The sequence below is a fragment of the Macaca nemestrina genome, chromosome 2 (genome assembly GCF_043159975.1).
Source record: "Macaca nemestrina isolate mMacNem1 chromosome 2, mMacNem.hap1, whole genome shotgun sequence".
Taxonomy (NCBI): Eukaryota; Metazoa; Chordata; class Mammalia; order Primates; family Cercopithecidae; genus Macaca; species Macaca nemestrina.
This window is the reverse complement of record NC_092126.1, coordinates 41,052,468-41,080,245: the sequence shown is the minus strand read 5'-3', so window position 1 is coordinate 41,080,245 and position 27,778 is coordinate 41,052,468. Positions and strand designations below refer to the sequence as shown.

Here is a 27,778-nt window from a genome sequence, read left to right as displayed (position 1 = left end):
ATGTTTTAAAGTGAGCCTTATCACACTTTAAAAGTACCAGAAGGAATGCAGTGAGCCATTTATATCTACTGCTTGTACCCTTCCTGACTTTGGAAAGCAAGTGCTAAATGTTTCAAAGAGTTGATCTCAAACAGTGATTGTGTTTTCTGAAGATTATGTATGTGTACTCTTTGATTCAAGGGAATGGGATTTGAGAAAGTAGTTTGGGGAGTGTTGGGATGAAATATTTTGAAAGCTATGAGTTAATATATGCATTAAATGTATTAAGTCAATTGTAGTAGCATATATGATTCAGTTCAGTGACAGCTGTGTTTCCTCCTTCCTGTGGCAACACATAACAGAGTGACAGGCAAGTATCATGAGTAACGAGTAATTACATACTGGGTTAAAATAATAGGGGCCAGGTGCAGTGGCTCACACCTGTAATCCCAGCACTTTGGGAGACTGAGGCAGGAGGACTGCTTGAGTCCAGGAGTTTTAAGACCAGCCTGGGCAATGTAGTGAGTCCTTGTCTCTACAAAGAATTTAAAAATTAGCCAGGTGTGGTGGTACTTACCTGTAGCCCCAGTTACTGAGGAGGCTGAGGTGGGAGGATTGCTTGAGCTCAGGAGGTCAAGGCTGTAGTGAGCTGTGATCACACCACTGTACTCCAGCCTGGGCAACAGAGCAAGACCCTGTCCCTCCACCCCTCTTCTCCCCCAGAAAAAGATAATAGAGGAGGAAAACTAAAAAAGAAAAGAGAAGTGGCAGGTTCAGAAAGGATGCATGCATATTCAATGAATAATTATTCCCTTCCTACTATTCCTTGATATTTTGTGTACTTCCAATTCTTCTTACATCTGTTTGGCATTCTAGGCACTGGTTGCAGTGGTAAGCAAAATAGAAAAGGCTCCCGACCTCATAGAGATTACATGCAGGGAGAAAGATAATGAAAAAATAAATAAGACAATTTCAATATACTATAAGTACTAAACGTACACTACTGGGTGAGTAGCCATTATATGAGTTTGGAGAAGAGATGGTAGTGACATGGTCAAAGGTGGCAGTAGTGGAGGTGATGAGAAGTATTTGGAATTGGAGAATGGAGGTAGAACCAATAGGACTTCATGATGGGTTGAATATAGGGAGTTGTGGGGAAAAAGGAAGAATCAGAAGTCTCCCAAGTTTTAACCTTGAATAACAAGGTGGTTGTCAGTGCCATTAATGAGATAGGAGATTGAGAGAGAAGCAACTGGGAGGAGGAGGATGTAGGAAAGTAAAAAGAGAAGGAAACCTGTTGACTCTAAAGCAAGTGTATAAGATACACACACACACGTACACACATGCATGCACTTATGCATACATAGAGATACATAGTCTTCATTATTCATAGATTCCATATTTATGAATTTGCCTACCTGCTAAAATTTATTTATAATCACAAAATCCGTACAGCACCTGCAGTCATTCATGGACATGTACGGGGCGGAAAATAATTTGGGTCACCCAACACACACATGTTTAGTTTTCAAACAAGATGATGCCCTGCCCTGTTGTTTGAGCTGTCGCACTGTAAACAAATGTCCTTTTCTCCTATCTATTTAGTGATACTTTTTTTTTTTTTTTTTTTTTTTTTTTTTTGCATTTCTATGCTTTTTGTTGGTGATTTCTTTAAGATGGCCCCTGAGTTAGTGCTGAAGCGCTGTTTGGTGTTCTTATCCACAAGAAGGCTATAATATGCCTTGTGGAAAAAATATACCTATTAGATAAGCTTTATCAGGTATGACTTATAGAGTACTGTTGTCCATGGGTTCAGTGTTAATGAATCAACTATATATATATTTTAAAGGTATCTTTAAATAGAAACATACAACAAGGTTATATATTGATTATTTAAGGAAAATGTGACCAGACTTGCAGGAACCTGACCCTGTATTTCCCCTAGGAGCAAGTGGTTCAGTATTTGCTAATTCAGCATTCATGGTGATTTTATAGAACATAACTACCATGAATAATGAGAATTGACTGCATATAGATATATATTGTTGTTATTGTTTATTTGAGCTCTGGTCTTTAGAGTGACTTTTATTATCATCCTTTAAAATTATGATTCAGACCCAATTTCTGCTATATTTTTCCTCTAAATTTTGAAGAAATGATGTGTTTTGTTTTTAAATCTCTTTTTAAAGTTTATAACTTTGGTAGTATCTAGACATGGAAACATGGAAACAAATTTGGGAGTGTTATATAATTAAGCCAAGTTATACAGGTTACTCGTATATGGAAGAACTTGAATAGAAATCAGATCCTTATCCAATCATTCTGACTCCAAAACTTATACTCTTAGATACCATACAGTTAGAAGTAAACAGAACACTCAATGAAACAAAAATTTTTAAGGTAAAACTTACAAAATTTTTACTTTGCAAGGTAAAACTTAAAAAACAGAAAATATTTTTAAAACTTAAGAAATTTAAAATTAAAGAAACTTAAAAAACTTAAAAAATTTTACTTTTCAAGGTAAAACTTAAAAAACTTTTATTTCTGTAGTGCCAGAGGTAGCATATTTTTTCAGAGTACTACTGATGCTGGGGAAATAATTAAAACTAAACTCTCCTGTCCATCCAGTGAATTCTCTTTACAAATGTAGGAAAAAAAAAAGAAACAGTTTTATTACTGAATTCAATCAGATTCAATCAGATTGTGACGCACATTACAGGCAATCTGTTAGAGATATTGCAAGGACAGAAAGAAATGTCACCTTTTTGTATAGCCAGGCAGATACAATCCATTATATACATGTTAATTATCTGTATTAAAGGAAAAATAAAAACTTTTATTGTTTTTTGATAAGTAAGAGGTTACAACTTGGGGCCAGGAGCCTAGACAAAATTCCAACAGAGTCAGGGAAAGAAGGTACCATCTTCCGAGATGTTCACATTTCAAAGAAATGATTCCAAAGCCCCCAAGAAAGACATTGCTGAAATTCAAAACTGGCAAGAGCCTTATTTAGCTCTTAATAAGATTTATGTACATCTTAAAGAGAGTAAAGGATTTATAGTTACAGATTTTCCAAAGGAAATGCTACAAGAAATGGAAGAGGGTATAGTCTCTTTTCTTTTTGGAACCAAAGAAAATTGAGTTAGTTTGTGTTTTTTTTTAGATTTGTAGTTAACAAACTTTCAATGTCAAATAAGGCTATTAACAATTTAATGTGGGAGAACATGGACTCTTCTTGAGTTATTATTACAAACAGGCTGATTATAAAATTACCTTGTTAGGAAGTGATTAAATAAGTCTGCCTCTGTAAGATAAACAAAGGTACTACACTAATTTCTTTTTTTTTTTTTTTTTTTTTGAGACGGAGTCTTGCTCTGTCGCCCAGGCTGGGGTGCAGTGGCCGGATCTCAGCTCACTGCAAGCTCCACCTCCCGGGTTTATGCCATTCTCCTGCCTCAGCCTCCTGAGTAGCTGGGACTACAGGCGCCTGCCACCTCGCCCGGCTAGTTTTTTGTATTTTTTAGTAGAGATGGGGTTTCACCGTGTTAGCCAGGATGGTCTCGATCTCCTGACCTCGTGATCCACCCGTCTCGGCCTCCCAAAGTGCTGGGATTACAGGCTTGAGCCACCGTGCCCGGCCGGTACTACACTAATTTCATTTAATTTTTCAATAGTATTTATGTTTTGCTAGGGGAAAAACAAAATCTTACAGCCACTCTGTTTTGAGCTGACAGTCCTTGAAGTGGTTAGGCCAATGAGCCAAAGTGAAATTAACAGTCAAACTGTTAACTTACTGTTATAGGATAAACAAGAGGCCAAAATGAAAAGGGCTGACTCCTCGATGTTGCATTTTTCCCTATTGGAATAGCACCAGGCGAGGAACAGTCTGACATACACCCAGATGGGGGTAACCATCTCACTGCCTAGGAGCCCTGCACAAAAGATTCCTACTGTTTTAAGGTGTAGGGAGAAGAAAGGCTAGGAGTGGAAAAGTACTGAGTCAGAGTGGAGAAAAGTATTTTAATTAAGGCTTCTCCACCAATGAGAAGATCTTGGATAGAGGTACTTGACACATGACTCAGTCTAAGCTCCAAGAGGCCCCTAATGGAGGTGCCTAGGGTAGGAATGCAGAAATGCTTGTGGCAAGGCACTAGAATAACAGTAGTAGTAGTATAGCTTTCAGGAAGGAAAGGAGGTGGTGTGTCCTTGACTGCAACTGTCTCCAGAGATTGCAGTACACAGGCTGTGCATCATGTCTGGTGTGGAGAGGACAGCTTTCCCCGCAAGAGATCTTCTAGGCAAAGCCTTTGTAATTATCTATGGCTGTGCCTGAAATATAACACATTGGATTTTAGCCAGGAGCTGGACTTTTCAACTAGAGAAACACTTGCCTTCAGAGTTTGGCACTGGTGCTGGGTTGAAGTGAACCACCCCTCTTTTCATCACTAACTGTCTTAGGAAGTCCTAAGATTGTAGGGTAAAAGACTCAGCGAACAATATAGCTTTGAAAAGCTCACACTGATGCACCTATGTGTTTTGCATTAATGTAGTTAAATTAGTGGAATTTTTAAAAACAAAATTGGCAGTCCTTTTTTTAACTTGTTCTTCATCTCCAGCATGGATCTTATTCCACTGTGATATCACGGAAAAGCTCTAACAGAACACAGTTAAAAGCTGTAAAGTTTCTGCACATGGAAAGTTATCTTATGGAGATGGCTATACAAAATAGATAACACAGCATATTTTAAGTTGGAGGTACAGTTTTCTGTTTTCTCAGTGTCCACAAAAAAACATAGTTGCTGCTGCTGAATACATGGAGTAAGAGTCTGCAAAGCATGCAGAGTACCCCTTAGCCACTCCTAGGGGATTTTTATTATCTTTCAGGCCCTTCCTGACTGCTCTGGATACTGTAGAACAACTCTACCATATTTCTGAGTACAGCCCAGGCAGCTACAACACAGGTTTCTAAAATGACAATTAAGTCATGCAGATAGAAAATGAGGAAATCATCAATATAACATGGAAGTTATATCGTACATGTATCATTTTTCCTAGACTCAAGGCACTATAATAACAGCAGTAATAGTTATAGCCTTCAGGAAGGGCGCAAGCTTTGCTAGTACATAGACAAGTGCCCTTTTAGCTCTCGTTTAAGAAAATTTAGAATGAGCCAACAGTACCCTGGGCTCCTTCCCTGACCCCCAGCATTAGACAGACTATAGGCTGGAAGCAAGTTGCACTTCCTCCCTTGCCCATTTTAACCTCAGCTTCTTTGGCCCAGGGCTCCACTTCAGTCTTCTTGTCTTGCCATGGGTAAGCCAACATTTCTTCTTTGTTGTCTGTGCATTTTTAATATATCCTGAGGCAACCTCCAGACATGCTTGATCTGTCCAACTTAACTCCTGAGGCACCAATTATTGTTTTTATTCTCCAGTTCTAAAGCTACATCAGTTGTAAGTAGTTTGGTTTCTAATACTGTTTTCTCCTGAGCCCTGTTAATTACTTGCATGATTTTGCAGAATGTGAAGTTTTTCAGTAGTACTGTTAATGGCAGATATTTTCTGTGAGACTAAGTGGAACAGTTTCCTGAGTCCCCAGCTTTTACTAATCATTGTCTTACATAAACTTAGAAAAACAATGGGACTAAATGAGTTAATACATGTACAGTGCTTAGAATTCCTGCATAGGGAAGGCTCTCAGTACCTACTAGTTATCATCATTAGGCTCCCAGTAAATTTTAGTTACTGTAATTATTAAGCGAGGATATATCTCTTTATTCATCTGGTTAATAGAATCACATTTCATTTCCCAGAGTAACTAATCAGTACATGCAATTATATATCTAGATTATTGCACTGACAGCAAAAATGTTGTATATCTACAGTGTAACATTTATTAATCAGATTTGCAAACAATTCATTGATAAGTTGAACATTTTCACCTAAGTGAAAGGAACTAACATTTAAATTCAGATATATCAGTTTACTTCTAGTCCTTCTAGAGGCCACATCAGCTTTTCTGTGTCCTTTTTTGTTCTGGATAATATGCTCTTGGCACTGCCTTTAGGCAAAACTGAAGAATGTGAATGTAGTAAATAGATAGGAAGTCATTTATAATTTGGCTTGGGCCAAATATATATATACTCACTAGAAATAGCAGAGAATAGCAATTGAGTGAATATAAGGGGAATATATGTGACTGGAGTGGGTAATTGTAGGGAAGTAGTAGAATCAAGTAAGAAAGGAGTCAGGAGAAATACTGTGTTAGGACTGGCCGGGCGCGGTGGCTCACTCTTGTAATCCCAGCATTTTGGGAGGCTGAGGCGGGTGGGTCACCTGAGGTCAGGAGATTGAGACCAGCCTGGGCAACATGGTGAAACCCCCTCTCTACTAAAAACAAACAAACAAACAAATATACAAAAATTAGCTGGGTATGGTGACGCATGCCTGTAGTCGCAGCTACACTTTGGGAGGCTGAGGCAGAAGAATCGCTTAAACCTGGGAGGCAGGGGTTGCAGTGAGGTGAGGTCATGCCACTGCATGACCCAATTAGCTTGGGTGACAGAGTGAGACTCCATCTCCAAAAAAAAGAAAGAAATACTCTGTTAGGACTAACAGCATGGAGAGTTTTGAACGCTAGCCCAAGGAAATTAGATTTAGCACATAAAGGAATGGGAAATCATTGATTGTTTTTCAACAGGAAAATGACATGATGGAGTTTTACTATTCTGTTTTTACAAACAGCAGGCAGAGCGCATCATTAATGAGTCATAGGAGTCAGTTTAGTGGGTTGAAGTCCCAGCAGGAAACTGAAGGCATACTCAAATTGAAGAGGGGTAATTTGAAGGACTATTAAGAGACTACAGTAGTCCCCCCTTATCAATGGGGGATACGTTCCAGGACCCCCAGTAGATACCTGAGACCTAAGAACCAAACCCAATCGCCATCAATTGGAACATATTTATGTCTATGTATTCTACCCACAAATTTAATGCTTTTTCCATCTTTTTTTTTTTTTTCCTTGAGATGGAGTCTCACCCTGTTGCCCAGGCTAGAGTGCAATGGCATGATCTCAGCTCACTGCAACCTCTGCCTCCTCCCGGGTTCAAACAATTCTCCTGCCTCAGCCTCCTGAGTAGCTGGGATTACAGGCACACACCACTATGCTTGTTTTTTTTTTTTTTTTTTTTTTTTTTTTTTTTAATAGAAACGGTGTTTTACCATGTTGGCCAGGCTGGTCTCCAACTCCTGACCTCGTGATCCTCCCGCCTCGGCCTCCCAAAGTGCTGCGATTATAGGCGTGAGCCACCGTGCCCAGCCACTTTTTCCATCTTAACTAAGCATGTATCACACACTGTGGCTGTAACTTTTGCAGTTTGAGGTCCAACAGCAAAACTAGCCCAGATTTCTTATTCCTTCTTCACAATTTCACAGGTAGAAGATTCATTCATACTGTATATCTTAGCAAACTCAGCATACAATTTTTTTCTTAAGTGGAGAACTTTCACCTTTTCACTTAAAGGATGCACTTTATGATTTCTCTTTGGCATATCCAAATTGCCAGCATTGCTGCTGTTGCATTTTGGGGCCATTATTAAGTTAAATAAGGGTTGTTACTTGAACATAAGCACTGTGATACCCAACAGTTGATCTGACAACCAAGATGGCTACTAAGTGACTAATTGGTAGGTAGTGTATACAGTTACAGCATGGATAAGTTGGACAAAGGGATGAATCACATCCTAGGTAGGATGGAGTGGGACAGTATGAGATTTCATCACACTACTCAGAGTAGTGCACATTAAAAAATAATAATAAATTTTAAAACTTATTTCTGGAATTTCCCATTTAGTATTTTTGGACCCTGGTTTACCTTGTGTAACTAAAACCATGGAAAGTGAAACTACAGATCAGCATGTACTACGGTACTGTTTTCAAAGGCATGAGGAGGGAGGAGAAAGATTATTACAAGCTGTCTTCTAGATATTTGGAGAAGGACAAGTGTTTGCTACTAGGTGGATACACTTATACATAGTTGTATTTCTGGGTAAAGAGACTCTCCTTTCCCCCAGCATTCTAGCAACCACCTGGAATAATGGTCTCTTGGATCTCCATGCCCTCTTGACTGGCCCAGGCATCGCCGTTGTCTGTTCTTTGCTGTTAGTAGAATACAAAGAGAGAGGGACCAAACGTCGAGCTGTTCCTGCTACAGTACCCAAACCAGTGGCCCTTCCCACGCTTCCTGCTCCCTTTATCTATAGTCTGTAAGCTTGGAGCACCTTGGATGGAAGTCGCTTCCATCCTTTGTTGTATTTCTCTCTTGTGCTGTCTTTTGTGGGTGTTGGGGGCTGGTTAGAACTTTCTTCTTCCATCTGATCTCTTCTGTCTTCAGAGATTCCTTCAGATTTGCTATTTATTGAGAGGGCCTTCTTGTTTTCCAGTGACAATATGATTTAAAATTTTTTAAACTCTGGTCGGGCTCAGTGGCTCACGCCTGTAATCCCAACACTTTGGGAGGCGGAGATGGGCAGATCACGAGGTCGGGAGATCGAGACCATCCTGGTTAACATGGGGAAACCCCGTCTCTACTAAAAACACAAAAAATTAGCCGGGCATGGTGGCGGGCTTCTGTAGTCCCAGCTACTCGGGAGGCTGAGGCAGAAGAATGGTGTAAACCCGGGAGGCGGAGATTGCAGTGAGCCAAGATCGCACCACTGCACTCCAGCCTGGGTGACAGAGAGAGACTCCGTCGCAAAAAAAAATTTTTTTTAACTCTATATAGGCATATATATGTTTATAAATATACATACATATATGTGTGCACACATACATATAACTGAACTGATATAAGGCTGTTGGGAGGGTGACTGGATCATTTACTTAGTTTATCATCTTGGTCCAGTGTCTAGGAAATAATTTTGCATTATCTTGATTTTTTTCTCCCTTTTAGATTACAGGAGCTTATTAGTCCTAAGAAGGCTGAGGACACAGAGAAAAAAGATGAGCCCAGCAAATATAATCAGCAACAGGCCCTAATTGACCAGAGATACTTTCAGGTATTGAATTGATTTTTCATGACAAAAAGACTGATGTTCGTCATGAATCTTGGTTATCAGTTGCAGTGTAATAAATTATCAGTTGGTAAGGAATACTTGCACCTCATATTTATGTGTACTTATTCTGTTTTGTCTTTCTGTGATATAACTAACTGTTTGACTAAAAACATTGTAGACTTCATCTTACTACTTAAAGGAGACTCTGGGCCTAGTTCAAAGCAGGTTAGTAAAGAGCTTTAAGATTTTTTAAAGATTTTATAATCCTTTTCCTTCCTTCCCCCTGTAAGCCATTTTCCCTCTTCTTGTTTCTTTTGTTGCTATTATTATTATATAAGTAAATCTATTTTCTTAGGGTCCTTGTATGGCTTTGTTTTTGTGTAGAGACCTTAGTTCATCTGAAATTAATTTTCTATATGGTGTGATATAGGGAATCTCACCTTCCTAGTTTTACAGATCATTTATTGAATAGCTGAGCAGTTAAACCTGGTAGTTTAGTGACTGAACTGGACTTTCACTCATATTTTATTGGGTACACATAAGATTTTTAAATTTTAGATTATTCATTTTTTTAAAAATTAAGATATTTTATTTTTTCTAGGCTACTATTTCTAATTTCTCTTAAAAAGTCAGAAGATCTGGCAACAAATTCCTGCATGGTTATTATCACAGCAGAATTAGGCCTTTCCCTTGTCAGATATGAGCATGTGTTCTGTAGTTAGCCAGTTGCTATTCATCCTTACTTCACTCATTTATACTTGTACCTGGATTCTCTGGGTGTCTGTGTTTGCAGTCTCTAATACGCTACTTTTTTCTCTACTTTATTGAAATAACATTTTATCATAGATCATATTCCTTTATATGCACAGATTTGTTTTTAGATTCTCTAGTCTGTTGCATTTCTCAACTGTTTCCATATATTAATTTCTATAGTTATAAGTTTTAATAGCCCTTGAGGCAAGTATCCTGTCATTTAAAAAAAAATTTTATTGGCTATATTTTTAGCACATTTATTCTTCTGGATGAACAGTTTTCAAATTAAAAACTAAATCCCATTGAGATGAACTAAAACTGAATTGACTTTATGGATTAATATTTGGAGAAATGACACCTTAACCTTTTTGAATCATCACATTCAGAGAAATATGTACTTTCATCAGGGTCATCTTTTATAGTCTTCAATAAAGTGTTGTGTATTTTTAAATTTAGCTCTTGCATATTTCTTGTTAGGAAATACCTTGCTAGTTCCTAGGTATTTTATAACTTTTATTGCTATTGTAAATGGGAACCAAGCACCTTTCTGAAAACTGTTTTGTTTTAGACTTTCTTGTACCAGTATGTAACTGGATTTCATTTTGTTTCTGAGACTCAATTTGAGAGACTTTGTCCTTTAAAGGGGGAATTCAGGCCGGGTATTGTGGCTCACGCCTGTAATCTTAACACTTTGGGTGACCAAGGCAGGAGGATTGCTAGAGGCCAGGAGTCTGAGATCAGCCTGGGCAATATAGTGAGACCACATCTCTAGAAAAAAAAATTAATTAGTTGGGCATGGTGGCGTGCACCTGTAGTCCTAGCACTTGAGAGGCTGACATGGGAGGATCACTTGAGCCCAGGAATTCAACGCTGCAGTGAGCTCTGTTTGCACCACTGCACTCCATCTTAGGCCACAGAGTGAGACTCTGTCAAATAAATAAATAAAACATATATACATACATCAATCTGAAGTGAAATATTGAATTACACTAATTTGGACTTAAAAAGCTTCTAAATAAACATCTGAAGTAATATAATAAACATATTAAGTCATATTACCAGGAGGCCTATTAGTTATATCTTGAAGTATGACCAGGGACGAAGATTCAGGAGCAAAATGCTATCTTTATATTGTGAAACTTTTTATTAAATAGGCTGAACTTGATGGTGGTAATAGGAAATGGCTTTATTCTTCTCTCTTTAAACATGCTTTTTGGGGTCTCCCTTTTTATCCTTGGATGATATCTAAGGTAGAACTCATCACTTATGGGGAGAGGGTTATAGTCAAATAGTATACTATCTTAATATATTAAGATATTTAAAATTCAATCCAGGCATCAATGATATTATTTTTGGAGACAGGGTCTTGCTCTGTTGCCCAGGCTGGAATGCATTATCATAGCTCACTGCAGCCCTGAATTCCTGGGCTCAAGTGATCTTCCTGCCTCAACCTGGGATTACAGGCATGAGCCACCATACTCAGCCTGGGGATTACTGTTACTTTCCTTAAATAGTCTGATAACGGTCTTGTGGGTTTGTAGGAGAATATGCCTGCTTTTAAAAGATGCACGCTTTATTATTTCAGGGTGCAGAGTTTCTTCAAATGGTTCACCTAAAAATATAGATAGCAAATATGGCACAATACTAACAATTGTTGAACCTAGGTAGTGATTATATGGGTGTTTGTATTAGCTAATTTTGTTTCAACTTTACTGTGGCATAGGATGCCCAATATTTGGTTAAACATTATTCTGGATGTGTGTCTGGGAAGATGCTTCTGGATGAGATTGACATCTGAATCAGTAGACTTAGTGAAGCAAACTGCCTTTCCTAATGGGGTAGGCCTCATCCAATCATTTGAAGGCCTGAGTAGAACAAAAGGCTGAATAAGAGGGAACTCCTCCCCGCTGACTGCTTTCAAGATGGGACGCTATTTTTTTCCTGCCTTCAGACTCAAACTGAAACATTAGCACTTGCAGGGGTCTCAGTCTGCCTGTGTTTGGACTGCAAATATCCATTAGCTTTTCTGGGTCTTCACTTACTCACTGCAAATCTTGAGACTTGTCAGTCTTCATAATTGCATGAACCAATTCCTTGTGATAATTCTTTGTATATTTAATGAAATGCATGTATATAATATATATAGACATAAAGCACTCCTTTAAAATATATAACTTTGTAGGCATAGGATAAATATTTTGACTAAATACACTATGTTTTTTTAAAGGTGCTGTGTAGCATCAATTCAATTATCCACAATCCAAGAGCTCCAGTAATAATTTATAAACAGAGCAAAGGGGGAGCCCAAAATTTTAATAAAGATCTTATTCAAGATTGTGGATTTGAGCATCTTGTTCCTATAATAGAAATGTGGGCAGATCAACTGATATCCTTAAAGGTAAGGGGTTGACTATTCTTTATATGCTTTGAACATCTATTGGACTCTATGTGCTTTATTTATAGGACTTAATTTAGGGCTAAAAATTAAATAGGGTTTAATTTTTTTGTTTGTTAACTGTAAAGCTAAAAAAACTTATCTAAAACTGAAATCTTCCTACTTACATATCTATTGTACGTACTGTTTTGATGTTGTCATTACTGTAAGCTTTACTTCCTCTAAGGCTCTACCAAACAAGAAATTTTTGGGTTAATTTCCTTATTGAAAATCTATAGTGGATCCACTTTGTACTTCTAGGCTTTTCCCTGTTCTACCTTCATCTGCCTCCTTTTGGTATGTCCATGCTACGATTTTCCTGGCCCTTATTCCTCTTCAGATATAATGTCTTATCCTTCATTTCGTTATAATTGGGGATATTTTCTCTCTCTTCACACTTTATTTTCTGTCTCTCAGAACTGAGCTTGTCTCCGTTTCTGCTTATTCTCTAGAACAGATAGTAAGCTAGCAGCCAACCCTACCCTTCCCTATCCTATCTATTCATGGAAGACTACATTTTATTTACTTTATAGAGTTATTGCGTATTGCATGGTTTCAGGTTTTTTCAGTTTTAACTAGTTTGCTGAAAGGTAAATAGTTGAAATCAGTAGTATTTAACTTCTTTGCCCTTTAAACTTTAGATTTCTTAGTAACTAATATAATACATAGCATACGCCTGTTAATGAAAATGTGATTCAATAATAGTGTTTGCAACAGAAGTCTTATTACATGAAGTACAAGTGATGCAGAAGATATCTGTTAAGAATGTATAAGCTCCCTGAAGACAGTGTTTTTATTTGTTCTGATATGTCCCCAAGATCCTCCTGATGAACGAGTGCTCAATTAATATTTGTTAAAGGAATGAAGCAGAATAATATATCCCAAGACAACAAAATTGGGGGTGGTGATGTTAATTTTTTTAAAATTTCTACTTGCCTTTTTATATAGGGCTCAGACAGAGCTACATAATACACAAACATTTTGATTGAGTGACAGTGCTGGATTAATATACTTACTTTATAGGCCGGAGTTCCTCCAGTCTGTATCTCAGAAGAGTGTAAAATAATTAGTAATCATGTAAATCATGGTATTTCCTCAATCATTGCCTGTCAGAGGGTTCTCCCAGTAGGAGGGAACAGTGCTGACTCCACCTTTCTCCTTCTCAGAAGGGAAGGACTAGAAAAAGCCCTAACCTTCCTAGAAGAAAAGACTAGAAGAGGAAGAAGACAAAGGGAAGAATCACATTAATGGATAGTTATTGATCATTTATCATGCTAAGCCATTATGGGATGAACACAAGATTCACACTAATTAGAGAGACAAAATATACTTAAAAATATGAAACATTTATCATGCTAAGCCATTATGGGATGAACACAAGATTCACACTAATTAGAGAGATAAAATATACTTAAAAATATGAAACAAAATGTAATCATTTATGATATCATTAAAAGAAATGAGTGACATAAAAATAGATTACCTGTGATGAAGTTCTGAGTGAATGATGCAGATAACTTGTGCTCTAGAGTCTGGAGGAGAAAGAGAACACTCTGATTATAGCCCCCAAGAAAGCCTTTGCCGTGGTGGTGAGTTCTTGCTATTGTATAGTTTTCTGAGTAGGAGGAGGCAAGGAATTCACTTTATAATTAGAATATTCTGAGGACACCCAAGAGGAAATTATTAAGAATTAGTTACTTCTGCCGTTGGAGTAACTCATGGGTTTTGAGCAGTGCTTCAGATATTAATACTACAGTTTCAGGGTCCGAATTAAGAAACTGCATGAGATTCTCTGAGGCCTCATATTAAAGGTTATTTGATATGTAACAACCTCTAAGTTTGGGACAACCATCTTCCCTTATTAGTTTTTTCGCTCAGTTTAATTTGGCTTTAAAGAGTAGGATAGGTTTGAGGAATGAGTGGATAAGCAAAATGTGGTATATACATATATTGCAATATTATTCAGCCATTAAAAGAAAAGAAATTCTGACCCATGCAACATGGGTGAACATTAGGAGGACATTATGCTAAGTGAAATAAGTCACAAGAAGATTCCACTTATATAATTCCACTTATATGAGATACTTAGTGAAAATCATAGAGACAAAGTAGAGTGGTGATTGCTAGAGGGAGGAGGGAAATGGGAAGTTATTGTTTAATGGGTATAAAGTTTCAGTGTTACAAGATGAAAAGAGTTATGGAGATGGATGGTGGTGTTGGTTGCACAACATTATGAACATATTTAATAACACTGAACTTACATTTAAAAATGGTTAAGATGGTTAAGATGGTAAATTTTATGTGTATTTTACTAGTTTTAAAAATTGGAAGAAAAGAAGGCTGGGAAAGACATGGAGCCAGCCGCCTCCATCCTTGTGTCTTTTCCCTCCTGCCTTTCCAAGAAAGGTGAACTACAGATGTTGTAGCTTTCCCCAACCCAGTACACTCTTGAATACTTTCGCTTTCATATTCTCTAGTGCTTCAGAGGCCAGACATACACGGTAGGCTGGCCCATGGTAGTACTTCTACATCTCCACAACTGGGCAATGTAAAGAACCTAGGAGACTCTTATATTTTTCAGAGCTTACTTGATAGACTGTGCTACAACCATCCTGTCACTGCTTAGGAGACCAGAACATCTTTTCTTCTTAGCTTTGTAATACTCTTTTATTCTGAAGCAAAAATGTATTAGATTGGGTGTGCTTTTTACCATAGATTACTTTATAAATGTGCCTTGTTGCTGGAGCATTGGTTAATAAAGATATCATTATGCTGTTATTTGCTGACTTTTTTTTTTTTTTTCAAATTCTAGTGGCACTGATGGTAAAACATTCATTTAACATGAAATTTATTGCTATGAATTACTATAATAGTAACTGCCTTCCTACCAATTGAAAGGTTAAAGATACCAATATGTGAAGTCTGAGCCTTAAGTGGAGAATGCCAAGTGAAGTACTAAAATAAGTTAGGAAAAGAAGGAACTTCTTGTACTTCTTTCTGTTCTCTAGAGCTATGCTATCTAGTATGGTAGCCTCTAGCTGCATGTGGTTATTGATCACTTGAAAGGTGGCTAGTCCTGATTGAGATGCGTTATAAGTGTAAAATATACACTGGATTTAAAAGACTTTGTATGGAAAAAATTAAAATATTGCTTTTATATTGAAATGATAATATTTTGGATATATTGGGTTAAATAAAATATACTATTACAGTTAATATCACATGTTTCTTTTCACTTTCCATACTATGGCCCTAGACAACTTAAAATTCCTGTGGCTCACATTACATTTCTTTTGAACAGCATTGTTCTGAAGGACCAAGCACTGTGCCATACACATATGGATTGAGTATCCCTTATCCACAATGCTTGGGCCTAGAAGTGTTTTAAGAATTTTTTCAGATTTTGGAGTATTTGCAGAATATATGCCATTTGAGCATCCCTGATCCAAAAATCCGAAATTCAAAACGCTCGAATGAGCATTTCTTTTGAGTGTCATGTTGTTGCTCAAAGTTTCAGATTTTAGAGCATTTCAGATTTTTAGATTAGGGATTCTCAACCTGTAGTAGATGTTCAGTAAATATTTGTCAGTTGATCAGTTTAGAGCTCTAAACTTTCAGTAGCCTTGCCCATTGTGCACAGTTTAAAATCAATTAGGGCACCACAACTAGGCCAAGAAAACTGAGTATTATAATGTAGAATAAATTTGGGGAACCTTTCACATTGAAAACTTGCCTGGAGATACATGTTATAACATGGATAAATCTCAAAAACATTATGCTAAGTGAGAGAAGCCATTCATCAAAGACTACTTATTGTATAATTCCATTTATGCAAAATGCCCAGAATAGGCAAATCCTTAGAAATATAATGTAGTTTAGAGATCAACCCTAGGAACTGCAGGGAAGGGAAAATGGGGAAGGAGGGACTGTGACTGGGTCTGAGATTTCTTTTTGGAGTAATGGATATGTTCTGAAATTAGATAGTGCTGATGTTTGTACATGTGTGAAAATATTAAAACTACTGAATTATATACTTAATGAGGGTAAATTTTATGGTATATGAATTACATCTCAATAAAGCTGTTATATAACATACTCAAAACCAAAATACAAAGGCAAGTTTATTCTTTGTGTATCAATAATTCAAAATAATGAAATAATATGGAACAATAATAAATAACATAAAATTACTTAGAGCACCCAGATTCAGAATAATCAGTGTATAATGTTTTCTGTAAAGCCTGTGTTTACCTGGAGAAACCTAATTTTAACTGACTTGTTCTAAATCGGTAATAGTGTTTTTATTAAACAATACTGATGGTTATATATATATAATTTAACCTGTGTAATTTTTTATTAATTTTATAAAACATATATAAAACTTATAATTTTGTTATGTTCTATTATGTTACTATTGAAATTATTTAAATCAATAATACCATATAGTTTCTTTTGTTATAAAGGATTTGTATAAGTCCTTGAAAACACTATCTGCAGAACTGGTACCTTGGCATAATTTGAAGAAGCAGGATGAAAATGAAGGTATCAAAGTTGAAGATTTGTTGTTTATAGTAGATACTATGTTGGAAGAAGTTGAAAATAAGGAAAAGGTAATACTTACATAAATGGTCACATTCTAATGTTCTCTTATCTCAAAAATTGATAATTTGATGTGGATATTAATATTTGTTCTACTAGAGTTCTGTTTGTCTTTTAAAAGTTTTTATTTGGGATTATTTTAAGATATGAACTCTTTATTTTTTACCTCTCTTTTGGACAGGACAGCAATATGCCAAACTTTCAAACTTTGCAAGCTATTGTCTCTCACTTCCAAAAGTTATTTGATGTGCCTTCTTTAAATGGAGTCTATCCCCGAATGAATGAAGTTTATACTAGGCTTGGAGAAATGAACAATGCTGTGAGAAATCTCCAAGAACTCTTAGAATTAGGTGATGACCTAGTTTGTCATTTTTGGCCCCCATTTAAGAATTTTTAGTAAATTAACAAAAAGTAGATAATTTTTTTTTTTTTTTTTTTTTTTGATATGGTGTTTCACTCTTTGCCCAGGCTGGAGTGCAATGGCACAATCTCGGCTCACTGCAACCTCTGCCTCCCGTGTTCAAGCGATTCTCCTGCCTCAGCCTCCTGAGTAGCTAGGATTACAGGCACGCGCCACCATGCCTGGCTAATTTTGTATTTTTAGTAGAGACGGGGTTTCTCCATGTTGGTCAGGCTGGTCTTGAACTCCCGACCTCAGGTGATCCACCCGCCTCAGCCTCGCAAAGTGCTGGGATTACAGGCGTGAGCCACCGCACCTGGCCGATAAAAAAATTTTTAAGTGAAAAAAATTGAGGATAACTGAAGCATAAAATGTTTGATGTATGTAATTTTGAAAATTCTCTGTTAAAATATCCTTTTATTTCTCTTTTGCAGATAGTTCATCTTCATTGTGTGTGCTGGTAAGCACTGTTGGAAAACTCTGTAGGCTGATTAATGAATATGTGAATGAGCAGATTATGCAGGTATTAGGACCTGAAGACCTCCAGAGGTATTTGTTTTAAAAGTTTACAAAGTATCATCCAGAATGGCCGGGCGTGGTGGCACACGCCTGTAGTCCCAGCGACTTGGGAGGCTGATGTGGGAGGATCACTTGAGCCCAGGAGTTTAAGTCCAGTCTGAGCAATGCAGTGAGACCCTGTCTCTAAACAATAAAAATAAAAATAAATATTATCCAGAATTCATGGAGGGGTGAAATTAAAGACTTTTAAAACTTATTTACCTTCCCTGTTTGGAATAGCATCTTTTCTGTGTGTATGTGACTATAGGCACACACCACCACGCCCAGCTAATTTGTGTGTGTGTGTGCTTGTGTGTGTGTGTGTGTGTGTGTGTGTGTGTGTGTGTGTGTGTGTGTAGAGAGAGAGAGACAAGGTTGCACCATGTTGCCCAGACCAGTCTCAAACTCCTGGGCTCAAGTGATCCACCTGCCTTGGCCTCCCAAAGTGCTGGGATTACAGGTGTGAGCTACTGTGCCCAGCCTTGGAATAGCATCTTTTAAGTAACTTGACAATCTAAGATAATCTCAAACCCTTAGGGATGGAGGAAATGCCAAGTATTTTCAAGATAAAAATAGATTGTAAAGCCTATAAAGAAGGTCAGGAACTCTTCAGCATAAGCCTGTTCTCAGGGAATATTATATATGGAGAAATTCAAACTTTGTTAGCAACATCATATAAGTTCTGATCGTATCAATAAGTCCTATTTTTAGGACACTACCATAGACCACTGAATAATCATTAATAGCATATTTATTTGATTAGAAGATAAATGCTAAGGATTTTTTTAAAAGACTAGGCATCTCTAACATAAACCTGGTATTTTTAGAAGATTATCAAAACATTGTAGCTATAGTTAAAGCAACTTTCCCCACACCTGACCCCCAGTTTTATATTACAGCATATGTGAAGGGAAACACAATGTATACCACATAAACCACATTTTGCAAGTTTTCCTAGAAGAACCCTTACATAATCTGACAGTTGGTGCTTTTAAAAGGAACATATATCTTATTACTGGCCTATTTCCTCCATCCCACAGTGTTACTGACTACTGAATTTTTTTTTTTTTTTTTTTTTTTGAGACAGAGTCTCACTCTGTTGCCCAGGCTGGAGTGCAGTGGCTCAGTCTCAGCTCACTGCAACCTCTGCCTCCCAGGTTCAAGCAATTCTCATGCCTCAGCCTCCCAAGTGGCTGGGGTTACAGGCATGCGCCACCACGCCCAGCTAATTTTTGTATTTTAGTAGACATGGGGTTTCACCATTTGGCCAGGCTGGTCTTGAACTCCTGACCTCAAGTGATCCTCCTGCTTTGGCCTCCAAAGTGTTGGGATTGCAGGCATGAGCCACCACGCCCAGCCTGATATTTTTCCTTAATGTTTAATAGGATACTGGGTATAAAAGCCAATTATTTTTAGAAAATGCTGTAAAAGCATGGTCTCTCTAAGAAGCCTTGAGCTTAATGGAAAGTTTGCCATGTTAAGAATGTTATATATTGGCCGGGTGCAGTGGCTCATGCCTGTAATCCCAGCACTTTGGGAGGCCAAGGTGGGCAGATCACAGGTCAGGAATCGAAACCATCCTGGCTAAACACGGTGAAACCCTGTCTCTACTAAAAATACAAAAATTAGCCGGGCGTGGTAGCGGGCACCTATAGTCCCAGCTACTTGGGAGGCTGAGGCAGGAGAATGGCGTGAACCCAGGAGGTGGAGCTTGCAGTGAGCCGAGATCGCACCACCGCACTCCAGCCTGGGCGACACAGTGAGACTCCGTCTCAAAAAAAAAAAAAAAAAAAAAAGTTATATATGAATTTAACAAATTTTACATTGATATTTAAATGCTTTTTAAAGAAAAGCCATATTAGATTAACAAAAAGCTCAGAAAGGAAGGACTGTAGTAAATGATCATTGAGTTTATATTTAAATTAGCAGCATAGTTTCTATTTTGAAAATGTTCTGTTTGCAATCAGATGCAAGAACTCTAAGTTAGAAATTAGGTTTAAATTGTGCATTTTTTAAACAGCATTATCTACAAATTGGAAGAACACGAGGAATTTTTCCCAGCATTTCAGGCATTTACTAATGATCTACTTGAAATCTTAGGTAAGATTTCTGGCGGTGATGGTTAAATTTTGAGTCTTAAAATGTCAGTGCATTTAAGAAAAGGGTGTTCCTTAGTCACTGGATTAGTATTTTTATCTAGTGGTTGGAAGCCATTAACAGTCCTGGAAACACATTCCTTACAAGCAGTTAGAGTTTGTTGGGATTAGTCCATAGAACAGAAACACAGACCCTTAACAGTGATAGGAACTGCCTTTGTTGGAGGACCTTATCATGAGAGATGGCATCACTCTGGCCATGCCTAGTTTAACCCTGGCTCTGTCATTGTCTAATGAGAAATATTCATTGGATTTATGATCTTAGAAGATCCTTCCTTCCTCTTTTTTTTTTCCTTAAGATACCACCTGTCTACAAAATGTTTTAAATATACAAATAACATTTCCTCTCTGGTGATACGAAGTAACATAAAGTCATAAATATCTATGGAAAGGAAAAGATGAAATATTACACTCATACTGAGGGTCAGATTGAGGGCTTCATTAGTAGTAGTGTCTCCTAAAAGGAAAAAAATTGCTTAGAACTCATAAGGCAAAATAGAGACCTTATCTAGTTTAAATATAATTACATATGGCTATAAAATTATCTTACTATTAAGAATAATTTTTGAAGTGATTGATGCACAAGTGAATTCTTTTTTTCTGTATAGCTCATTCGAAAGATTTTTTTTTTTTTTTTTTTTTTAAAGAATGGCTCTTTGCTTTTAGAAGAGGAGATGAAGCTTGGTAATGAAGATAAGGGAATGAGTCAATGAAAACTTGATAAGAATAATAAGTGAAAGAAGTATCTAATTAGAATATATAGCCTAGTGAACATAAAGGAAGTTTTGTGACCAGTTTTATGTGCACTGGGGAAGCAAGGGAGACAATGAGTGAAAATGCTTTAGGCTTGTCCTCATATTTAAAAAGATCATGGCAAGTGAAAATGTAATTTGAAAGTTAAACTTGAGATGAGGTATGAAATTGTGTAAGTGTGTTGTCTGATATCCTGAAGAGCCTGGTTTCATAGAATAATATGATTCTACTTGCTTTGGGATTGCTATTAACTTAAGCAGTGATGTTCTCATCATTCATAAATATTTGACACATTAATAAACATATTTTAATAGGGTGTGCTGGTAACACTTATTTCAGAATGCTTCTATAGAAACTTCCTTTCAGATATTATGACACTCAGCATGGTTCATAAAGATCATTTGCTTCAGAAAGCCAAGTTTCTCTGGAGATGAATTCTGTATTTTGGTCAAAGTTGAAATTCTGAGGTTAAACATTATATTTAACATTGGGAAAGTTAAATCTGGCAAACATGACTTTTTTTAATTAATAGGTGTCACTCAGCATGTAGGTGCAAGGTGGTAGACTGAATAACAGATATAGAGAGTACCTTTAGCGAGTAAAAAAAAAAATCCATTCTTTTTCTCATGTAAGTGGTGTGATTGACTGAGGAAATTCCCATATCAGCCAAGATCCTTTGCTGTGAGGTTCATTTGTAAGGCAGGTTTCTCACTTAATGAGAAAACAGGTAATTTCAGAATGGGCAGAGGGTGGAGTCAAGGAATAACTTGATCTTGTACCTTACCACAATGTAAGGGACTAAACAAATTCTATGTTGTAGGTTTGCTTATATTGTTTCCATTCCCATATCTTGATGCTTGGTTAGTGGATTCAGACAGGTATTCTGACTGAAGTTGGGAGCTTAAAGAACTAAATGAATAGTAGGAGAGTATGGGCTATGTGTGTAGGCTAAATGAAGAGCGACCAATATCACCAATATCCAGCTAAACAGTGGAGAGAGTTGGAATCCAAGAAAGCATGTTTTATGTAAAGGAATGTGTTTATTAATGATGGCTTAACAGAATAAGCTAGAAAAATGTAGTGGGTATCTAGAGAACCTGCCATTGTGGCTTACCTTAAGTAGGCCTGGGATCTGGATAATGAGAAAAAGGATTTTGCTCCCTTGGTGGCCAGGAGCTTCAGAGAGTGAATTCTAACTTAGGCTGGTTGGAATAAGATCGTCTTAGAAAGCAAAATCATTCAGAAAGAGCCTGTCAAAGAAGAGCCTGGATTGGTTTATCTGGTAAGCTGGACCAGGCTAAGCCCTATAATACATTGTACTTGAGGTTTGTATTCTTGATGAGGCTCTCTTTTTGATTAGGCAGATAATTGTTTTTTTGAGACATAGTCTTGCTCTCTGTCACCCAGGTCAGAGTACAGTGATGCAATCTCAGCTCACTGCAACCTCCGCCTCCCAGGTTCAAGCAATTCTCCTGCCTCAGCCTCCCAAGTAGCTGGGATTACAGGTGCCCACTACCACACCCAGATAATTTTTGTATTTTTAGTAGAGATGGGTTTTCACCGTGTTGGCCAGGCTGCTCTTGAACTCCTGACTGCAAATGATCTTCCCATCTCGGTCTCCCAAAGTGCTGGGATTACAAGCATGAGCCACTGCACCCAGCCGGCAGATACCTTTCATCTTAGAGTGATCTGCTACTAAGAAATCTTCCCAAGAAAATTAAAGAGGACAAGACTGTTCTATGAGTAGAAATTCCTAAGTCCTCACATGGAGACCCAGGGAGGAGATGCCTCTACCTGGGATTTCATCATGTAGGTACACCCAGGTAGTGATACAGATCTAATGAGACACTAACATACCACACACATGGGCAGTTGGATCTGTTAATAAGGGCATGCTGCTAATGAAGTTAATACTAGAATCAGAGGGTACTTGTAGGTATGTGGTAACCTTTTTAAACAGAGCCCCTGTGAAGCATCTGTATCCGAATGAGTGATAATCTGTCATCACTATTGGAGAAAAACTTCATGTGCACAAAAGCACCAGTATTGTTGTCTTTATGTTTGGGGTTTGCCTTTACATATAGGTTCTTGTTTCATGTGAGTTTACCACTAGAAAAAGTTACTCTCTTTTATTATTACTGTTTTTGTATTACAGAAATTGATGACTTGGATGCCATTGTACCTGCAGTAAAGAAATTAAAAGTACTTTCATACTGAAAACAAATCAAATCATTTTTACTGTGTAAATTGTATTCTTAACATTTTGTATTTTGTAGGATTGATCTTATTTTGAGACAAGGGTTGTAAAATGTATTTGCTCTCAGAATTCATCCCCTTCTTAGTATTAGGTCATTCTTCATCTCTATAATTTTTATTAACTTTGAGATTCTTATACAGAAAATAGTTGCAAGGGTAAAGTAGTTAATTAACTTTAGATCTCTTCATTTATTAAGCAATTATTGAGTGCTTAAAATTTAAGGTTGTTTTAGAGTGGAGTTTGTGAGTAAAAGAGGAGGCCAGGGAGACAGATTACAGGTAGTAGGTTGCAATCTTTTAGATTCAGGTTGTAGTAATCTTTGAGCCACGACAAAAGGAATGCCAAGAGCTCTCTAAATTTAGGTAGTAGGAAGCTACTGCTCTCCTGGCAATGATTAATTGGCACATTCTGTTAAGATACCCCTCATGGGTATCTTTCAAATAGGAAGAAGCAGGAAGAAGAAAAGGAAGAAAGAAAAACTGTTTAATCATTTCTGTTAGGGTAGGAAATGAATCACAGGGTAAAATGGATGAGTAGAAAGTCTCTCATTTAAAAAGTGTCTTTTGCAATCTTGATGTAATGCACTTTTTATAAGGACTTGAGATCTCAAATAAAATTTTTGTAAAGAATTTCCAAATGTAAGTGTCCTCAGTGATGTGCTTGTATATTACTGACAAATAATGAGTCATATTCTCTTCCTAGGCTGAACCTTCCTTGGGCAACTTGTACATCCTTGCTGCATTTTATGTAAGAGTACTTTACTTGCTGCCTTCTATTTATTCTGTATTCTCAATATTCAGTCACATTTTCTTAAGGGTCATTGTTCTGCCTCATACCCATGAGAACAAGCCACTTTGGACTATTCTTCCCCACTTTTATAAGTAGCAGGTCTAGGAAGATTTCTCTGTCATTCTTGTTGGTGGGCATATAGAATATTATAACACATTTCCAGGAAGCAGCATGGTGGAATGGTGAGTAAACGTCAGCAAACAAGCATCCACATCCTTGGTGTTATGACCTTAGGGATCAGACATAAGATAATAGGCTCCTTCTAGGTTTAAAATTCTTTGTCATGATAGCCTGCAGTTACATTTCTAAACACTAACTTATAATTTGTGGAAGAACTGTGTCTTGAGGGTTGGGTACAAAAAATATTTGGATACTCAATAATATAACTACTAAATATTGATTAAATTATTCCAAGAAATTGAAGACAGGGCAAGATGGCAGAATAGAAGCCTACACTATTGATCCCCATTGCAGGAACACCAAATTTTAACAACTATTTACACACAGAAAAGCACCATCACAAGAACCAAAAATCAGGTGAGCAATCACAGTATTGGTTTTAACTTCATATTGCTGAAAGAGGCATTGAAGAGGGTTAGAGAGATAGCTTTGAATCACTGATGCCACTCCTCCCTGACCCCCTGGCAGTGGCTGCACTGAGGGGTCTGAGTCTGTGCAGTTGGGGGAGGGAGAGCACAGAAATTGGGGGACTTCACATTGAACTCAATGCTGCCTTGTCATAGTGGAGAGTAAAGCCGTGCTAGGCTAAGCGAGAGCAAATGCACGGAGGGAGCATTTGGACCAGACCTAGCCAGAGTGGAATTCTCCATTTCAGCTACCAGAACTTGAGTTTCTTGGCAAGTCTTGCCACCGTGGGCCAAAGTGCTCTGGGGTCCTAGGTAAACTTGAAAGGCAGTCTAGGACACAAAGATTGCAGTTAATTCCTAGGCAACTCCTAGTGCTGGATGGGCTCAGAGCCAGAGGACTAGGGTGACAGATGACCTAGGTAGACACCAGCCAGTGCAGCTAAGGGAGTTCTTGCACCACTCCTCCCCCAAGCCCAGGCAGGCCGCAATGAAAATGACTCCTTGCTTCTGCTTCAGGAAAGGAAAGCAAAGAGTAAAGAGGACTTTGCCTTGCATCTTGGATACCAGCTTAGCCACAGTAGGGTAGAGCACTGGGTAGAGTCGCAAGGCCCTCATTCCAGCCCCTAGCTCATGAACATTTCTAGGCACACCTTGGGTCAATAGGGAAGCCACTGTCTTGAAGGGCAGGACCTTGTTCTGGCAGGATTCATCACCTGCTGACTAAAGAGTCCTTGGGCTGTGAACTACCAGCAGCAATACCCAGATAGTATGCTGTGGGCCTTGGGCTCTGAGACATGCTGACTTCAGGTGTGACCTAGCACATTCCCAACTGTAGTGGCTATGATGAAAAACTCCTCTTGTTTGAGAAAAGCAGAGGGAAAAGTAAAGAGGACTTTGTCTTGTCACTTTAGGTACCAGCTCAGCCACAATAGAGCTTTTGGGGTCCCTGAGGCTTTTGGGGTCCCTGAATCCAAGCCTAGGCTCTTGGGCAGCATTTCTGGACCCTGCCCTGGGTGCCCACTGCCCTTCAGGGTAAGTCCCAGGCCTGGCAGCATTCACCACAAGCTGGCTGAGAAGCCCTTGGGCTTTAAGTGAACATTGGTGGTGGCCTAGCAGAATCCCCTGTGTGCCAGTGGTGGTGGCCACAGGGAGAAGCCCCTCTGCCAATGGAAAGGGGAAGGAAGAGCAGGAAGGACTTCATATTGTGATTTGAGTGCCAACTTGGCCACAGTACAATAGAACATCAGGCAAAAGTTTATGGTTTTTGACTCTAATCCCTGGCTCCCAGACAGCATCTCTGTACCTGCCCAGGGCCTGGGGATACTTGACACCCTGAAGGGAAAGATACAAACCTAGTTGGCTTCACCACCTGCTGATTGTAGAACTCTTGGGCCTTGAGTGAATATAGGTAGTCAAGTAGTGGTTACAGCAGACCTTGGGCAAGACCCAGTGCTGTGCTGGCTTCAGGTCTGATCCAATGCAGTCCCAGTGGTGGTGGCCACAGTGGGAGAGAGAGAGAGGTAGGTGATGGTCAGGTAGTGGTTACAGCAGGTCTTTGGCAAGACCTGGTGCTGTGCTGGCTTCAGGTCTAATCCAGTACAGTGCCAGTGGTGGTGGCCACAGTGTGAGAGAGAAAGGGGTAGGTGGTGGTCAGGTAGTGGTTACAGCGGGCCTTTGGCAAGACCTGGTGCTGTGCTGGCTTCAGGTTTGATCCAATGCAGTCCCAGTGGTGGTGGCCATGGGAGAGGGAGGGCGGAGGGTGAGGGGGGAAGAGAGGTTTTTTTTATTGTATTTTTGCTTGTTTATGCAATCAATGTTGTCAGTTTAAAATAATGAATTATAACTTGCAGTAAGCCTTTCAGTAACCTTAAATCTAAAAATATGCAATGGATTTTTTTTTTTTTTTTTTTTTTTTTACCAGTCATCTTTTATTTGGAGGTTAATTCCCATTAGGACATGAAAGGATTCAGCAACAATCGAGATTGTGTTCCTCACGGAGGGGCTCAGGCCAAGGTCATGGGGTCGGGGGTGGTGCATAGTGTGTCCTCTTCAGTGGTATTTGCGGAGCTGCTCGTGCTTGAGATGCTTGTAGGAAATGCTGTAGTTGAAGAGCACGTAGCATGCCAGCACCATGGTAATCCCCGAGATGCTCCCCTTCTTCACGTTAATGTACTTGTTGTAGTACCGGTAGTAACCTCTTTGAAATGCTCCAAGAATGCCACTAGGGCTGAAGTCCCGCATCAAGATCCAGCTTGGCAGCTCCCCCAGTTTGACCTCCAGAAGTTTCTTGTCCTTCACTGGTACGACTGACGCCATCTTGGAGTCCTGGTGTCCGCTGTGCCTCGCAATGGATTTAAAAAACAAGAAATTAAATCATACCACCAGAGAAAACCACCTTCACTAAAAGGAAAGACAGGGAGGAAGGCAAGAAGGAAAACAACACTACAAAACAACCAGAAAACAACAAAATGGCAGGAGTAAGTCCCTACTTATCTATAATAACATTGAAGGTAAATGGACTAAACTCTACAATCAAAGCACAGTGGCTGAATGGATGAGGAAACAAGACCCAATGATCTATTGCTTGCAAGAAACACATTTAGCCTATAAAGATACACCTAGACTGAAAACAAAGGGATAGAAAAAGATATTCCATGCCATTAGAAACTAATAAAGAGCAGGAGTAGCTATAATTATATTAGACAAAATAGATTTCAAGGCAAACACTGTAAGAGACAAAAAGGTCATTATGTAATGATAAAGGGGTCAATCCAGCAACAGGATATGCTTGTAAATACATATGCTAATACTGGAGCATGCAGATATGTAAACTAAATATTATTAGAGCTAAAGAGAGAGCTCCCAATACAATAATAGCTGGCGTCTTCACCACACCACTTTCAGCATTGGACAGATCTTCCAGGCAGAAACTCAACAAAGAAACATCAGATTTAATCTGCACTGTGGGACAAATGAATCTAATAGATACTTACCAAACATTTCATCCAAAGGCTGAAGAATACTGAAAATTATTCTCCCCAGCACATGAATCATTATCAAGGATAGAGCATATGTTATGTCACAAAACAAGTCTTAAAACATTCAAAACATTGAAATAATAAGCATCTTCTCTGACCACAATGGATTAAAAGTAGAAATCAATAGTGAGAATCTTGGAAACTATACAAACACATAGAAATTAAACAGTATGTCCCTGAATGACCAGTGGGTGAATGAAGAAACTAAGAAGGAAATTGAAAATTTTCTTGAAACACATCTCAAAACCTATGAGATACAGCAAAAATAGTAGTATGTATGACGGGAATTTATAGCTATACATACCTACATCAAAAAAGAAGAAAAACTTCAAATAACCTAATGATGCATCATCACTCTTTTCCCATTTGCCCCAAGAATACTTGCCAGGGGTCCTTACAACTGCAGTGTTTACCTTAAGATAA

General features: G+C 38.3%; 1 protein-coding gene and 1 pseudogene across 17 annotated transcripts in view; one reads left to right on the top strand and one right to left on the bottom strand.

Moving 5' to 3' along the window:
• Nucleotides 1-23,570, top strand: part of LOC105469945 (centrosomal protein 70) — a 100,776-nt gene extending 77,206 nt beyond the window's left edge. For 14 of the 17 annotated variants that reach the window (XM_071090993.1, XM_071090989.1, XM_071090986.1 and 11 more), the window contains 7 exons: nucleotides 8,929-9,034; nucleotides 12,012-12,182; nucleotides 16,682-16,828; nucleotides 16,999-17,167; nucleotides 17,652-17,766; nucleotides 19,796-19,875; nucleotides 22,840-23,570. In XM_071090993.1, the coding sequence (XP_070947094.1) occupies nucleotides 8,929-9,034; nucleotides 12,012-12,182; nucleotides 16,682-16,828; nucleotides 16,999-17,167; nucleotides 17,652-17,766; nucleotides 19,796-19,875; nucleotides 22,840-22,901 (850 nt within the window). In that variant the 3' untranslated portion in view covers nucleotides 22,902-23,570. Of the gene's footprint in view, nucleotides 1-8,928; nucleotides 9,035-12,011; nucleotides 12,183-16,681; nucleotides 16,829-16,998; nucleotides 17,168-17,651; nucleotides 17,993-19,795; nucleotides 19,876-22,839 lie in introns of those variants that run through there. The other 3 variants (XM_071090992.1, XR_011619738.1, XM_071090997.1) reach the window with 3 other exon arrangements.
• Nucleotides 23,571-26,212: 2,642 nt separating this feature from the next.
• On the bottom strand, nucleotides 26,213-27,665 carry LOC105469941 (ATP synthase subunit f, mitochondrial pseudogene; annotated as a pseudogene).
• Between the last annotated feature and the right edge of the window lie 113 nt (nucleotides 27,666-27,778).